Raw genomic sequence first — 15,452 nt, 5'->3', positions numbered from 1 at the left:
TTAATCTCTTATCTCTAATTTTATCCTACTTTTCTTGCTCTTTATCGGTAGCCTAGTGCCATGACACATTAGGGTATACTTGTGCTTTATAAAATGTATTTTCATATATATATATGGAAAATGTCACTTACCCAGTGTACATCTGTTCGTGGCATTAGTCGCTGCAGATTCACATGCTGTGCACATCCCGCCATCTGGTGTTGGGCTCGGAGTGTTACAAGTTGTTTTTCTTCGAAGAAGTCTTTTCGAGTCACGAGACCGAGGGACTCCTCCCATTTCGACTCCATTGCGCATGGGCGTCGACTCCATCTTAGATTGTTTTCCCCACAGAGGGTGAGGTAGGAGTTGTGTATGCTAGTAATAGTGCCCATGCAATGGAGTGAATACGTATGTACATAATGAAGTTTAAAGTAATATATTTACAAATATAAATGTTCAAGATCAACTTCTAAACGGCTACAGGCTCCCGGGGAGGCGGGTGGGCGCATGTGAATCTGCAGCGACTAATGCCAGATGTACACTGGGTAAGTGACATTTTCCGTTCGATGGCATGTGTAGCTGCAGATACACATGCTGTGCATAGACTAGTAAGCAGTTATCTCCCCAAAAGCGGTGGTTCAGCCTGTAGGAGTTGAAGTTGTTTGAAACAATGTTCGTAGTACAGCTTGACCTACTGTTGCTTGTTGTGCAGTTAGCACATCTACACAGTAGTGCTTGGTAAATGTATGAGGCGTAGACCATGTTGCTGCCTTACATATTTCGTTCATTGGAATATTTCCTAGAAAGGCCATGGTAGCACCTTTCTTTCTGGTTGAGTCTGCCTTTGGTGTAATAGGCAGCTCTCTCTTTGCTTTAAGATAGCAGGTTTGAATACACTTAACTATCCATCTAGCAATGCCTTGTTTTGAAATTGGATTTCCTGTATGAGGTTTTTGAAAGGCAATAAATAGTTGTTTTGTTTTTCGAATTAGTTTTGTTCTGTCAATGTAGTACATTAGCGCTCTTTTGATGTCTAATGTATGTAGTGCTCTTTCAGCTACAGAATCTGGCTGTGGGAAGAACACTGGTAATTCTACTGTTTGATTCAAGTGGAACGGTGAGATAACTTTTGGTAAAAATTTGGGATTTGTCCGTAGAACTACTTTATTCTTGTGTATTTGAATAAATGGTTCTTGTATGGTAAATGCTTGAATTTCACTTACCCTTCTTAGAGATGTGATGGCAATCAAAAATGCAACTTTCCACGTTAAGTATTGCATTTCACAAGAGTGCATGGGCTCAAAAGGCGGACCCATGAGTCGTGTTATGACAATGCTGAGGTTCCATGAAGGAACTGGTGGTGTTCTTGGTGGTATAATTCTCTTTAGGCCTTCCATAAACGCTTTTATGACTGGTATCCTAAATAATGAAGTTGAGTGCGTAATTTGCAGGTAAGCTGAAATTGCAGTAAGATGTATCTTTATGGAAGAGAAAGCTAGTTTTGATTTTTGCAAATGTAGTAAGTATCCTACTATATCTTTTGCAGATGCATGTAAGGGTTGAATTTGATTATTATGGCAGTAATAAACAAATCTTTTCCACTTATTTGCATAGCAGTGTCTAGTGGTAGGCTTCCTAGCTTGTCTTATGACCTCCATACATTCTTGTGTGAGGTCTAAGTGTCCGAATTCTAGGATTTCAGGAGCCAAATTGCTAGATTCAGCGATGCTGGATTTGGATGTCTGATCTGTTGTTTGTGTAGTGTTAACAGATCTGGTCTGTTTGGTAGTTTGACATGAGGTACTACTGAAAGGTCTAGTAGTGTTGTGTACCAAGGTTGTCTTGCCCATGTTGGTGCTATTAGTATGAGTTTGAGTTTGTTTTGACTCAACTTGTTTACTAGATATGTAAGGAGTGGGAGAGGGGGAAAAGAGTACGCAAATATCCCTGACCAGTTCATCCATAGCGCATTGCCCTGAGACTGATGTTGTGGGTACCTGGATGCGAAGTTTTGGCATTTTGAGTTTTCCTTTGTTGCAAATAGATCTATTTGTGGTGTTCCCCAAATTTGGAAGTAAGTGTTCAGTATTTGGGGGTGAATCTCCCATTCGTGGATCTGTTGGTGATCCCGAGAGAGATTGTCTGCTAACTGATTCTGAATTCCTGGAATAAATTGTGCTATTAGGCGAATGTGGTTGTGAATCGCCCAATGCCATATTTTCTGTGTCAGGAGACACAACTGTGTCGAGTGTGTCCCTCCCTGTTTGTTTAGGTAATACATTGTTGTCATGTTGTCCGTTTTGACAAGAATGTATTTGTGGGTTATCATGGGTTGAAATGCTTTCAGCGCTAGAAATACCGCTAACAGTTCTAAGTGATTTATGTGAAACTGTCTTTGCTGTATGTCCCATTGTCCTTGGATGCTGTGTTGATTGAGGTGTGCTCCCCACCCTGTCATGGAAGCATCTGTCGTTATCACGTATTGTGGCACTGGGTCTTGGAAAGGCCGCCCTTGGTTTAAATTTATACTGTTCCACCATTGAAGCGAGATGTAGGTTTGACGGTCTATCAACACCAGATCTAGAAGCTGACCCTGTGCTTGTGACCATTGTGATGCTAGGCACTGTTGTAAGGGCCGCATGTGCAACCTTGAATTTGGGACAATGGCTATGCATGAAGACATCATGCCTAGTAGTTTCATTACCATTTTGACTTGTATCCTTTGTTTTGGATACATGGCTTGTATTACATTGTGAAAAGTTTGAACTCTTTGTGGACTTGGAGTGGCAATCCCTTTTGCTGTGTTGATTGTTGCTCCTAAGTATTGCTGTGTTTGACACGGCAGAAGGTGTGACTTTGCGTAGTTGATTGAGAAACCTAGTTTGTGTAGGATTTCTATGACATATTTTGTGTGTTGTGAACACCGTCTTAGCGTGTTGGTTTTGATTAACCAATCGTCCAGGTATGGGAACACATGTATTTGCTGCCTTCTGATATGTGCAGCTACTACTGCCAGGCATTTTGTAAAAACTCTTGGCGCAGTTGTTATTCCGAATGGCAACACTTTGAATTGGTAATGTATCCCTTGGAATACAAACCTTAGGTACTTTCTGTGTGAAGGATGTATTGGTATATGGAAATATGCATCCTTTAGGTCTAGTGTTGTCATGTAGTCTTGTTGTTTGAGCAGTGGGATTACGTCTTGTAAAGTAACCATGTGAAAGTGGTCTGATTTGATGTAGGTATTTAATGCTCTGAGATCTAGTATAGGTCTCAGACTCTTGTCTTTTTTGGGTATCAGAAAGTACACTCCTGTGTTTAATTGTTGTCTTGGTACTAATTTTATTGCTTCTTTCTGTAGCAATGCCTGAACTTCTAGTCCTAGAAGATCTATATGTTGTTTTGACATACTGTGTGTTTTCGGTGGGATGTTTGGAGGGAATTTGAGAAATTCTATGCAATAACCATGCTGGATAATTGCTAAGACCCAAGTGTCTGTTGTTATTTCCTCCCAATGTGTGTAAAACTTGGTTAGTCTCCCTCCCACAGGTGTTATGTGTTGGGGATTTGTGACCTTGAAGTCACTGTTTGTTTGGAGGAGTTTTGGGACTTTGGAACTTTCCTCTATTTTTTTGAAATTGTCCTCCTCTATATTGTCCCCGAAAACCTCCCCGCTGATACTGGCTCTGGTAAGTGGGCTTTGTTTGTGAGGTTGTCGCTTCTGTGGTCTGCCCTCGAAACCCCCCTCGAAATTGTGTCTTTCGAAATGTGCCTCTGCTCTGCGGGGAGTAGAGTGCGCCCATGGCTTTGGCCATGTCGGTGTCTTTCTTAAGTTTTTCTATTGCAGTGTCCACCTCCGGCCCAAACAACTGCTGTCCGTTGAATGGCATATTCAGCACAGCTTGCTGTATCTCTGGTTTAGATCCTGATGTACGCAGCCATGCATGTCTCCTTATTGTTACTGCTGTGTTGACAGTTCTAGCAGCTGTGTCTGCAGCATCCATTGCTGACCGTATCTGATTATTGGAGATACTCTGTCCCTCTTCTACCACTTGCTGCGCTCTTTTTTGGAACTCTTTTGGTAAATGTTCAATAAAGTGTTGCATCTCATCCCAATGGGCCCTATCATATCTGGCTAACAAAGCTTGCGAATTTGCAATACGCCACTGGTTTGCTGCCTGTGCCGCCACCCTTTTGCCTGCAGCATTGAATTTTCTACTTTCTTTATCTGGAGGTGGTGCATCTCCTGAAGTATGAGAGTTGGCTCTTTTGCGCGCTGCTCCAACTACAACAGAGTCTGGTGATAGCTGTTGTGTGATGTACACTGGGTCTGTTGGTGGCGGTTTATATTTTTTATCTACTCTTGGAGTAATGGCTCTCCCTTTGACAGGCTCCTCAAACACTTGTTTGGAGTGTTTTAGCATTCCGGGTAACATCGGAAGACTCTGATATTGACTGTGTGTAGACGACAGTGTATTAAAAAGAAATCGTCTTCAATGGGTTCTGAATGAAGGCTGACATTGTGAAATGTGGCTGCTCTCGATACCACTTGAGCGTAGCCTGTACTATCCTCTGGTGGCGATGGTCTCGCTGGATAGCATTGAGGACTATTATCTGACACTGGTGAGTCATAAAGGTCCCATGCGTCAGGGTCATCTTGACTCATTCCCGTATGAGTTGGGGATTGCATCATTGGAGGAGTGGCTACCGGTGATGGTTGCAGAGAGTGATGTGGGGATGGTGGTGGTGTAACTTGTTTAGCCACCTTTGCGTGTGGCTGTTTGTCCTTGTCTTGGAAGGCAAGTTTACGTTTCATTTTGATTGGAGGAAGAGTGCTGATCTTCCCCGTATCTTTTTTAATAAAGAGCCGCCTTTGTGTGTGATCTGGCTCTATTGTCTCTAATTCTCATCCAAATCTGTGTGTCTTCATTTGTGAGGACAGTCCTTGTTCCTCTGAATAGGAACTAATTTTCGGTTCCGAGGCCGGATGTTTAGGTACCGAAACCTTTTCGGCTGCTTTTTTCGGCTCCGACGAAACCTTTTTTACTTTAGGCGTCGTGCCCTCTCGGTGCCGACCCATTTCGGTGCCGCTGTCTCGATGCCGAATCTTCTCGGAGCCACTCTCTCGGGCCCGAGATTGCTGTGTGCCGGTATCTCAACCGGAGTCGGATGACTTCGACACCAGCTCGCCCTTTTTCGGTGCCGATGGACGGTCACCTATTTTTCGGGTTAAGCCATGGCCTGTTGGCGGTGGCGTCCCCTGGGCTTTAGCGGTCTTCTCGTGAGTTCTTTGTTTCGACGTCTTACTCACGGTTTTCGGCATTTCTTCGGGATCGATCTCCTCCGAGTCCGAATCCTGGGTGGAGAATGTTTCTTCCTCCTCCTCGAAACGCCCTTGTCCTGTCGGCGCCGACGCCATTTGCAGTCTTCTTGCTCTTCGGACCCTGAGTGTCTTCCTGGGCCGAAACGCTCGACAGGCCTCAAAAGTATCCTCCTTGTGTTCTGGTGACAAACACAAGTTACAGACCAGGTGTTGATCTGTATATGGATACTTGTTATGGCATTTTGGACAGAAGCGGAATGGGGTCCGTTCCATCGGCCTTGAAGAGACACGTGGCCGGGCCGACCAGGCCCCGACGGGGATTGAAAAAAAAACCGAAGGGCCACCGGAGCTCTTCTTAATTCGGTGTCGATCTGTTGTAACTAACCCGATACCGAACGCAAACAATACCGACGATTTTTCCGAGATGCTAACTAACTTTCCGACCCGAAACACGGAGCGAAAAGGAACACGTCCGAACCCGATGGCGGAAAAAAAACAATCTAAGATGGAGTCGACGCCCATGCGCAATGGAGTCGAAATGGGAGGAGTCCCTCGGTCTCGTGACTCGAAAAGTCTTCTTCAAAGAAAAACAACTTGTAACACTCCGAGCCCAACACCAGATGGCGGGATGTGCACAGCATGTGTATCTGCAGCTACACATGCCATCGAACATATATATATATATATATATACACACATATACACACACACACACACACACACACACATATGGAAATGTCACTTACCTAGTGTACATCTGTTTGTGGCATGTTCCGCTGCAGATTCACATGCTGTGCACTGTTCCTGCCATCTAGTGTTGGGCTCGGAGTGTTAAAAGTTGTTTTTCTTCGAAGAAGTCTTTTCGAGTCACGGGACCGAGTGACTCCTCCCTTTCGGCTCCATTGCGCATGGGCATCGACTCCATCTCAGATTGTTTTCCCGCGTAGGGTGAGGTAGGAGTGGTAGAATGAGAATACTAAAGATGTCCATGCAATAGAATAGATATGTATGTACATAGTTTGTGCTAAAGGAATGTTTATTTACATATATACAATTTTTAATTGCAACTTAAACGGCTACAGGCTCCCGGGGAGGTGGGAGGGCGCATGTGAATCTGCAGCAGAACATGCCAAGAACAGATGTACACTGGGTAAGTGACATTTTCCGTTCGATGGCATGTGTAGCTGCAGATACACATTCTGTGCATAGACTACAAAGCAGTAATCATCCCCAAAGCGGTGGTCAGCCTGTAGGAGTTAAAGTCGTTTGAAATAATGTTCTTAGTACAGCCTGTCCTACTGTGGCTTGTTGTGTTCCTAACACATCTACACAGTAATGTTTGGTAAACGTATGAGGTGTTGACCAAGTGGCTGCCTTACAAATCTCTGTCATTGGCATGTTACCTAGAAAGGCCATTGTTGCTCCTTTCTTTCTAGTGGAGTGTGCCTTTGGTGTAATGAATGGGTAACTCTCTTTTAGCTTTGAGGTAACAGGTTTGTATGCATTTGAGTATCCATGTGGCTATGCCCTGTTTGAATACAGGGTTACCAGCATGGGTTTTTTGGAAAGCAACAAACAATTGCTTAGTTTTACGAAATGATTTTTTCTGTCTATGTAATACATTAGCACTCTCTTTATGTCTAATGTATGCAGTGCTCTTTCTGCTACGGAGTCTGGCTGTGGGAAGAAGACTGGGAGCTCTACAGTTTGGTTTAGATGAAACGGTGAAATGACTTTTGGCAGAAATTTTGGATTTGTGCGGAGAACCACTTTATGTTTGTGTGTTTGTATAAATGGTTCTACGATAGTGAACGCCTGTATTTCTATTAGAAATGCTACCTTCCAAGTCAAGAATTGGATTTGGCAAGAATGCATCGGTTCAAATGGTGGGCCCATGAGTCGTGTAAGTACAATATTAAGATTCCACAAGGGTACTGGTGGGGTTCTTGGAGGTATGATCCTTTTTAGTCCCTCCATAAAGGCTTTAATAACTGGGATTCTAAAAAGTGACTTTATATGTTTAATCTGCAGGTAAGCAGAGATTGCAGTGAGATGAATTTTGATGGAAGAAAAAGCGAGATTTGCTTTTTGTAGGTGTAGTAAGTGTAGTTGTAGGTGTAGTAAGTAACTCACAATGTTTTGTATTGAGGCATCTAGCGGTGTGATTTGGTTTGCTTGGCAGTAGAAAACAAACCTTTTCCATTTATTAGCATAACAATTGTTGTTGGTTTTCTTGCCTGTTTAATGACTTCCGTACACTCATTTGAAAGGTTTAGATAGCCAAATTCTAAGACATCAGGAGCCAGATTGCTAGGTTGAGTGATGCTGGATTGGGGTGTCTGATCTGTTTGTGTTGTGTTAACAGATCTGGTCTGTTTGGGAGTTTGATATGAGGTACTACTGAGAAGTCCAACAGTGTGGTGTACCACGGTTGGTGAGCCCACGTTGGTGCTATGAGTATTAGTTTGAGTTTATTTTGACTCAGTTTGTTGACTAGGAAAGGAATGAGTGGGAGAGGGGGAAAAGCATAAGCAAATATCCCTGACCAATTGATCCATAGAGCATTGCCCTTGGACTGAGGGTGTGGGTACCTGGATGCAAAGTTTTGGCATTTTATGTTTTGTTGCAAACAGATCTATGTCTGGTGTTCCCCAGTGGTAGAAGTAATCTTGTAGAATCTGGGGATGTATTTCCTACTCGTGAGTTTGCTGGTGATCTCGACTGAGATTGTCGGCTAACTGATTGTGAATGGCTGGTATATAGTGCGCTATCAGGCGAATGTTGTTGTGAATTGCCCAATGGCAAATCTTTTGTGCTAGGAGGCATAGTTGTGACGAGTGTGTCCCCCCCCTGTTTGTTTAGATAGTACATTGTTGTCATATTGTCTGTCTTGACAAGAATGTGTTTGTGGACTAGAAGGGGTTGAAAAGCTTTTAGTGCTAGGGAGACCGCTAGTAGTTCTAAGTGATTTATGTGTAGTTGTTTTTGTTGATTGTCCCATTGTCCTTGTATTTTGTGATTGTTGAGGTGTGCTCCCCACCCAATCATGGAAGCATCTGTTGTGATAATGGGGTGAGGCACTGGGTCTTGAAATGGTCGCCCTTTGTTTAAATTTACAGGGTTCCACCATTGAAGCGAAGAGTGTGTTTGGCGGTCTATCAACACTAGATCCTGAAGTTGACCCTGTGCCTGCGTCCATTGTTTTGTTAGGCACTGCTGTAAGGGCCGCATGTGTAGCCGCGCGTTTGAGACAATAGCAATGCATGACGCCATCATGCCTAGTAGTTCCATGACAAATCTGACTGTGTACTGGTGATTTGGTTGTATGTTTGACACCATAGTTTGAAAATATTGAACTCTCTGTGGGCTTGGAGTGGCAATTGCTCTTTGTGTGTTGAGTGTTGCTCCCAAGTATTGTTGTAGTTGGGATGGTTGCAAGTGAGATTTTTGGTAATTTATAGAAAAGCTTAGTTCGTGTAGGTTATCTATTACATACTGCGTGTGATTTTGACACCGATGTTGAGTGTTGGCTTTTATTAGCCAATCGTCGAGATATGGGAATACGTGCGTGTGATGTCTCCTTATATGAGCTGCTGCTACTACAGCTAGGCATTTTGTAAATACTCTGGGCGCTGTTGTTATCCCGAAGGGCAGTACCTTGAATTGGTAATGTTTGACCTATATGACAAATCTGAGGTATTTCCTGTGAGATGGATGGATGGGTATATGGAACTAGGCATCCTTTAGATCCAGTGTTGCCATGTATTCTCCATGTTTTAGTAAGGGAACTACATCTTGTAGTGTGACCATGTGGAAATGTTCTGATTTGATGAAGAGGTTTAATGTCCTGAGATCTAAAATTGGTCTTAGTGTTTTATCTTTTTTGGGAATAAGGAAATATAGGGAGTAAACCCCTGTTCCTTTTTGGTGGTGAGGTACTAGTTCTATGGCTTGTTTTGTTAATAGTGCTTGTATCTCTATTTGTAACAGGTCTCGATGTTGTGCCGACAGTTTGTGCGCTCTTGTGGGAACATCTGGAGGGAAATGTGTGAACTCTATGCAGTAATCATGTTGGATAATTGATAGAACCCATGTGTCCGTGGTTATGTCTGACCAATGTTTGTGGTAGAGTGTTAATCTTCCCCCTACTGGTGATGTGTGTTTTGGGAAGTGTGACATTGGAGTCACTGTTTGTTACTGGGGGCCTGCTTGGTAGGCTGAAACATTCCCCTTGATCTTGGGAATTGTCCCCTGAATGATCCACAAAACCCCCCTCTCTGGTATTGGGACTGGTAGGTGGGTTTTGCCTGAGAGGTGGATGCCTCTGAAGGTTGCTGTCTAAAACCTCCCCTAAATTGTGGTTTTCTAAATGTCCCTCTATACTGGGAAGAGTAGAGCGCGCCCATGCCCATGGCTTTGGCCGTGTCAGTGTCCTTCTTCATCTTTTCGATGGCAGTGTCCACTTCCGGCCCAAACAGTTGCTGCTGATTAAACAGCATGTTTAACACTGCCTGCTGTATCTCAGGTTTGAATCCTGAGCTTCGTAACCAAGCATGTCTCCTGATTGTGACAGCCGTGTTTACAGTTCTCGCGGCGGGGTCAGCGGAGTCCAGTGCCGAACGAATATGGTTGTTAGAGATGGCTTGCCCTTCCTCTACCACTTGTTGAGCCCGTTTCTGATACTCTTTTGGTAGATGCTGAATGATGTCACTCATTTCATCTCATTGAGCTCGGTCGTAACGAGTAAGGAGGGCCTGCGAATTTGCAATACGCCACTGGTTGGCCGCTTGCGACGCCACTCTTTTCCCCGCTGCGTCAAACTTGCGACTTTCTTTATCAGAGGGTGGTGCATCTCCTGATGATTGCGAGTTTGCACGTTTCCTTGCGGCAGCAACCACTATAGAGTCCGGAGGGAGCTGCTGCGTAATGAACACTGGGTCTGACGGGGTGGTTTGTACTTTTTTTTCCACCCTCTGAGTGATGGCTCTTCCCTTAACCAGCTCTTGAAATACTTGCTGTGCATGCTTAAGCATGCCTGGTAGCATAGGCAGGCTTTGGTATGACGCATGCGTGGAAGCAAGGGTATTGAAAAGGAAGTCATCCTCCAATGGTTCCGACTGCATACTGACATTATGGAATGTCGCAGCCCTGGCCAAGGCTTGGGTATAAGAGGTGCTATCTTCTGGTGGCGATGGTTTTGAGGGGTAGCACTCAGGGCTATTGTCCGATACAGGGGGATCGTAGAGGTCCCAGGGATCTACATCATCCTGTGTTTGCACAGTATGTGTGGGTGACTGTGCAGTTGGAGTGCCAATTGGTGACCCTGTCCTTTGTGGTGAATGTGGTGGCGATATTTCTGGAGAGAAATAGCGAGTTGGTGATTTCTCTCTAGCCACTTTAGCTCTAGGATGATCAGTTTCAGTCTCTGTCTTTGGTTGAAAAGCCAACTTTCTCTTAAATTTGAGAGGAGGGGCAGTTTGAATCCTTCCAGTATCCTTATGGATCTGTATTCTTGCTTGATTTTGATCAAACTCTTCAATATTCAACTCTTCTTCAAACCTGTGCCTCTCCTTCAATTGCTTGGAGATCCCATGTTCCTCTGTATAAGAGGTCTTTTTCGGCTCCAAAGCTGTTTTTCTCGGCACCAAAATGCCCATTGTGACGGTTGGCCTCGGCTCCGAAAGGCTCTTTCGAGGCTTAGTGGCTTCGACCAGGCGATGTCGACTTTTTTCGATGCCGGTTTCTCAACTCGAGTCGGAAGACTTTGGCACAATTTTGGCTTTCTTCGGTGCCGAAGGTGTTGCTTGGTGGCGTCCCCGAGGCCTTTTGTTTTTTCGACTGACTTTGGGGTTGGGTCGGGCAGGTGTACTCACTTTTTGGCCCGCTGTTGGCGGTCGGTCTCCGTCAGAGTCGGACGATTCCGATCCCTGGATGGAGATAGCCATCTCCTCCTCTTCGACGTCGAGGTGTTGCAACGATTTCGACGCCATCTGCAAGCATCTCGCCCTCCGATCTCTTAAGGTCTTTTTCGACCGAAAGGCCTTTCAGGCCTCGCAAGTATCATCTCTGTGCTCCGGTGACAGACACAGATTACAGACCTGATGCTGGTCTGTGTATGGATACTTCACGTGGCACGTCGGACAGAAACGGAACGGGGTCCAGTCCATGAGGCTTCGACGACAGGTGTGGTCAGGCCGACCAGGCCTTGGCTGGGCACAGAAGCCCTGAAGGGCCACCGAAGCAGTTGTCTCGTCGGTGCCGATGTATCGATAGAAGATCTTTCCCGAACGCAACAATACCAACGGTTTTTCGATGATTTTAATACTTTCCCGATTCGAATCACGGAGCGAAGACGAAGACATCCAAACCCGATGGCGGAAAGAAAACAATCTAAGATGGAGTCGATGCCCATGCGCAATGGAGCCGAAAGGGAGGAGTCACTCGGTCCCGGGACTCGAAAAGACTTCTTCAAAGAATAACAACTTGTAACACTCCGAGCCCAACACTAGATGGCATGACCAGTGCACAGCATGTGTATCTGCAGCTACACATGCCATCTAACATATATATATATGTATATAAAACATACATACATACATCTATACAGATACATAGAGGGCATTTGGATCAGCTCTGTTCTGCCATGGTCCGCCTGAGTATTATTTACACTCTGCTTCTATCCATGACAGTGTACCGCAGGAGGCATTCCACATCAGTCACTGGCTCCCTTGCCTTGCGTATGACATTGTCTAATCTCATATGCACATCCACCCGAAAATGACTGCGCTTCAGTGTCAGGGCTGTATGACCAGTCCTTTAGCTCTCAATGTTCTCCTTTTATAGTTACATTTCATTTCTTTGACTCTGCTTTTTTATTTATAATTTATTTTTTTAAAGAGTATACTACAGCTCCCCAGGCAGTGCCAAAGGGCTGCTTGCTTGCCAATCATTTAATCTGCACAGCGCTACATCCAATGTGGCCACTTGCTCTACATCAGAACACCATTATGGAATACGGTTGTCCAAACTGTATCATTGTTTTACCATTCCAAGATGTCCTCTACATGTGGCGGCCATGCTGGAACTTTAAAACAACCAGACTATGTACTATGCCGCAGCAAAATGTGCACCGGTTGCTACATTTCCTTTGGTTATGGTAAGCATGTGTGTGTCCTTTTTTATAGTTGTGTCAGAGAATGAGTGCAAGAATGAGTAAAAGGATGGTTGAATAAACATATGAATGAAAAAATTAATGACAGAGTGCATGTAGAGCTTATTAAGTGCCTAAACCCATCAATGAACACAAAAGGCACTTTTATTCAAAAGCCAGACCTACTGGTATTGGCAATGCCTATTTGTGTGAGGGCCCAGCAGCTCACCAAACAATAACGTTTTATAAAAACCATGACAAAAACAAAATAAGCACTGAAAGCCAAAAGGCTTGCAGCCAATGTCACACCTATTAGCTTTGCTAACGTTGGTTTCTTTTAACATCTGAATCTATCAAAAATGATTTGGACATTTAGGTCTTCAATTCTTTAGCTGCATTGCTATTTTTCAGTTTTGCTACATAAAGTACAGACACGTTATTCTAAAGGTTTGCCTTGGTTCTCAAGCCAAGCTACCAAAGGTGAGCCAAGGATACTTTTAGGGAAAATTATTTTATACCTCTGGGTCCTTCTGTTTAGGCAGCGTGGAAACTCAATCACAGCTCACATTAAATGTAACTTCTCTCCTCCATATCCTACCTGTCGTCTTCTTTACAATAGAACTGCTTGATATGGATTTTGTGCCACTTTTTCTAAGAATACAATGAAAGCGTTATTCAGGAATGTCAATGTTTGACATTCTCAATTAAAATGAACTTAAAGGACATGAATGTGTCCTTATTTAATATGCCCAAACAATTCCTGCAACAAACTGTGATAATTTTAAAGCCCACATTGCTTACCCATTCGCACAAGGGAGAAAAAATATAGCCAGGTGATGCAAAGGATGGGAGCAGCCAGGGCCTGGAGCACTGCACTAAAATGGATGTTTCGCTCCAACGTTGCAGGCAGATAGGCATAGTAGATATTGTGACGGTCCACCATGTGCTTCAGCAGTAAATATGTAAGGCCTAAAGAAACAAAAGAACACCCATAAGGATAAACTTCCCCAAAATCTTAACAAAAAGGCCACACTTGTAAAGAGATATTGAAACTTCTTGAGCGGCTCTACTTGGAAGATAAGAACTCACAAAATGGCTGAGTGGAGTGTTCAGAGCATCTATGGCACTTACTGAAAAACCCCACATGTAAACCTACTGAACCTAGACAATAGGGTTCTAATTACAAATACCAGGTACCTGTCTAGTAAAACCAACTAACCTTATCAAAATCAATGTTGCAATTACAGGGTGTTAACTGATTTGATTTCGGTTTCGCAGAGCACGCAATTACCCGAAGGCATCTTGGCGCCAACGTGACCTTCGGAGACACCATAGAGCAATCATAAAGTTAAGTAGTTTACAAAGAAAGAACACAGCCACGTTTTTAAAAGTTTGCAAAAAAGAAGGGAAATTTGTCTGATGCTTGAGATGCAAGGGCATTTTGTTCCAAAGTTGACTAGTTGTGTATACCAAATACCCACAATATACACCAAGTAGATTCCACCAAATAAAAACCTAATGCAAGATCTACAACAGCAAGTGCAGCACTAGTGTCTCCCAGACATAGATGCCCATCTGCAAACTTGTTCTAAAAGGTACTATGTAATAATCATGAGTCTTGTTACATCGTCGAAAATCATGCCTCATAAGTCCTTACACTGTTACTGTTTGTAACAAAGAACAAAGTGCTTCCCGATTGTCCAGTTTATTTCTACTGAACATAAATGTATGGAGTCAGCCAGGTGAGGAACAACATGGCTCCTACTGCTGGAACAAGGAAGCTTTCCTGCCAACTTCACAGATAAAGATGAAACTACTTCATCTTCCCTCCTCTTCATAGTTCCTGAATGTGATGTCAATGGAGAATACTGAAAAGTGTTTTCGATTGAATCCGCACAGGTGATGATTCTGTGGAATGAACCATTTCAGACAAGGGCTCCATCGCCACAACCTCCACTCACAAAAGGTGGGCCTGAGCCCCCGCAGTGTTCACGGAGTAAGCACCACTGGTGGCAACATTTTCACCATTTCTTTGTTTCATGCGCTCTCAAAGCTCCAAAACTGTATAAAGTTAACATCATTTAGAATACGGTACTGTAATATTTTACATGTAACATCATGGACAGGAATAATGGTAATTGTAATCTTGTAACTAATTACAGAGCACATTGCTCCCATTAGTGAGATGCATCACCGGGGGGACTGAGGAGTAATGCAGTGATTGGGTGTGACAAAAGACATACAGTGATTACTGTACGTAATGTGTGTGAGGAACACAAACTACTCTACTGCACCGAGTAGTAAGTGCAGCTACGCCAAGGGAGAATGTGAGGTGTAACGTACATGGTCATTATCAATCCAGTTGATTCATTTGCATGGCTCCAAAGAAAAGAAAACTTCCAGGTCGTGAGCAGTTTGTTTAAGGCCAGGCCACTGTGATGGTTTGTTAGATATTCAACTCTACATAAGAGAAAAGATCTCTGTAGGGAAGTTATGGAGAGGAGTCAAAGTATGCAGAAGGAGAGATCAAAATATATCAACTTGAGCTGGAGGGGGTCAGGGTGCAAGCTAAGGGAACATAGTCTCAAAATCCACAACACTTCAGCAAGGCAGGGGTCTCCAACAATACGGAAGGAAGACGTGAAAGGTGCGCTGTGAAGAGAGGGACATCAACAGGATGTTCACTTGTCCCGTAGAGGAATTCACCCGGATAAAGTCTGAATATGTGGGTCTTTACTCCTCTTCTGAAAGATAAGATGTCACGCTTTGTTAGTAGGGAATTCCACACGGAGATTGCTACCCCCGTAAATAACTGTTTCGGAGATTCCTCAGTTCTGAATTTAAAAGGTCCCAGTTGTAAAGAGCTTTAGCTTCTTGAGAACCTGGAACTTCCAATATAATTAGCTGGTCAGGTAAGCTAGTGTTTCTTAGGAGGATGCATTTGTAAATTAAAAAAGTACATTTAAAATTTTATTCTTGCCTGCAATGGTAACCAGTGCA

At 43.8% G+C, this 15,452-nt stretch overlaps 1 protein-coding gene across 3 annotated transcripts in view; it reads right to left on the bottom strand.

Moving 5' to 3' along the window:
• Positions 1-15,452, bottom strand: part of TMEM63A (transmembrane protein 63A) — a 304,333-nt gene that overhangs the window by 29,207 nt on the left and 259,674 nt on the right. For all 3 annotated transcript variants that reach the window (XM_069236185.1, XM_069236186.1, XM_069236187.1), the window contains exon 20: positions 13,254-13,421. In XM_069236185.1, coding sequence (XP_069092286.1) covers positions 13,254-13,421 — 168 coding nt within the window. The remainder of the gene's footprint in view (positions 1-13,253; positions 13,422-15,452) is intronic.

The sequence above is a fragment of the Pleurodeles waltl genome, chromosome 5 (assembly GCF_031143425.1).
Source record: "Pleurodeles waltl isolate 20211129_DDA chromosome 5, aPleWal1.hap1.20221129, whole genome shotgun sequence".
Taxonomy (NCBI): domain Eukaryota; kingdom Metazoa; phylum Chordata; class Amphibia; order Caudata; family Salamandridae; genus Pleurodeles; species Pleurodeles waltl.
The sequence above is the reverse complement of the archived record's forward strand: the minus strand, read 5'-3'. Positions and strand labels throughout refer to the sequence as shown.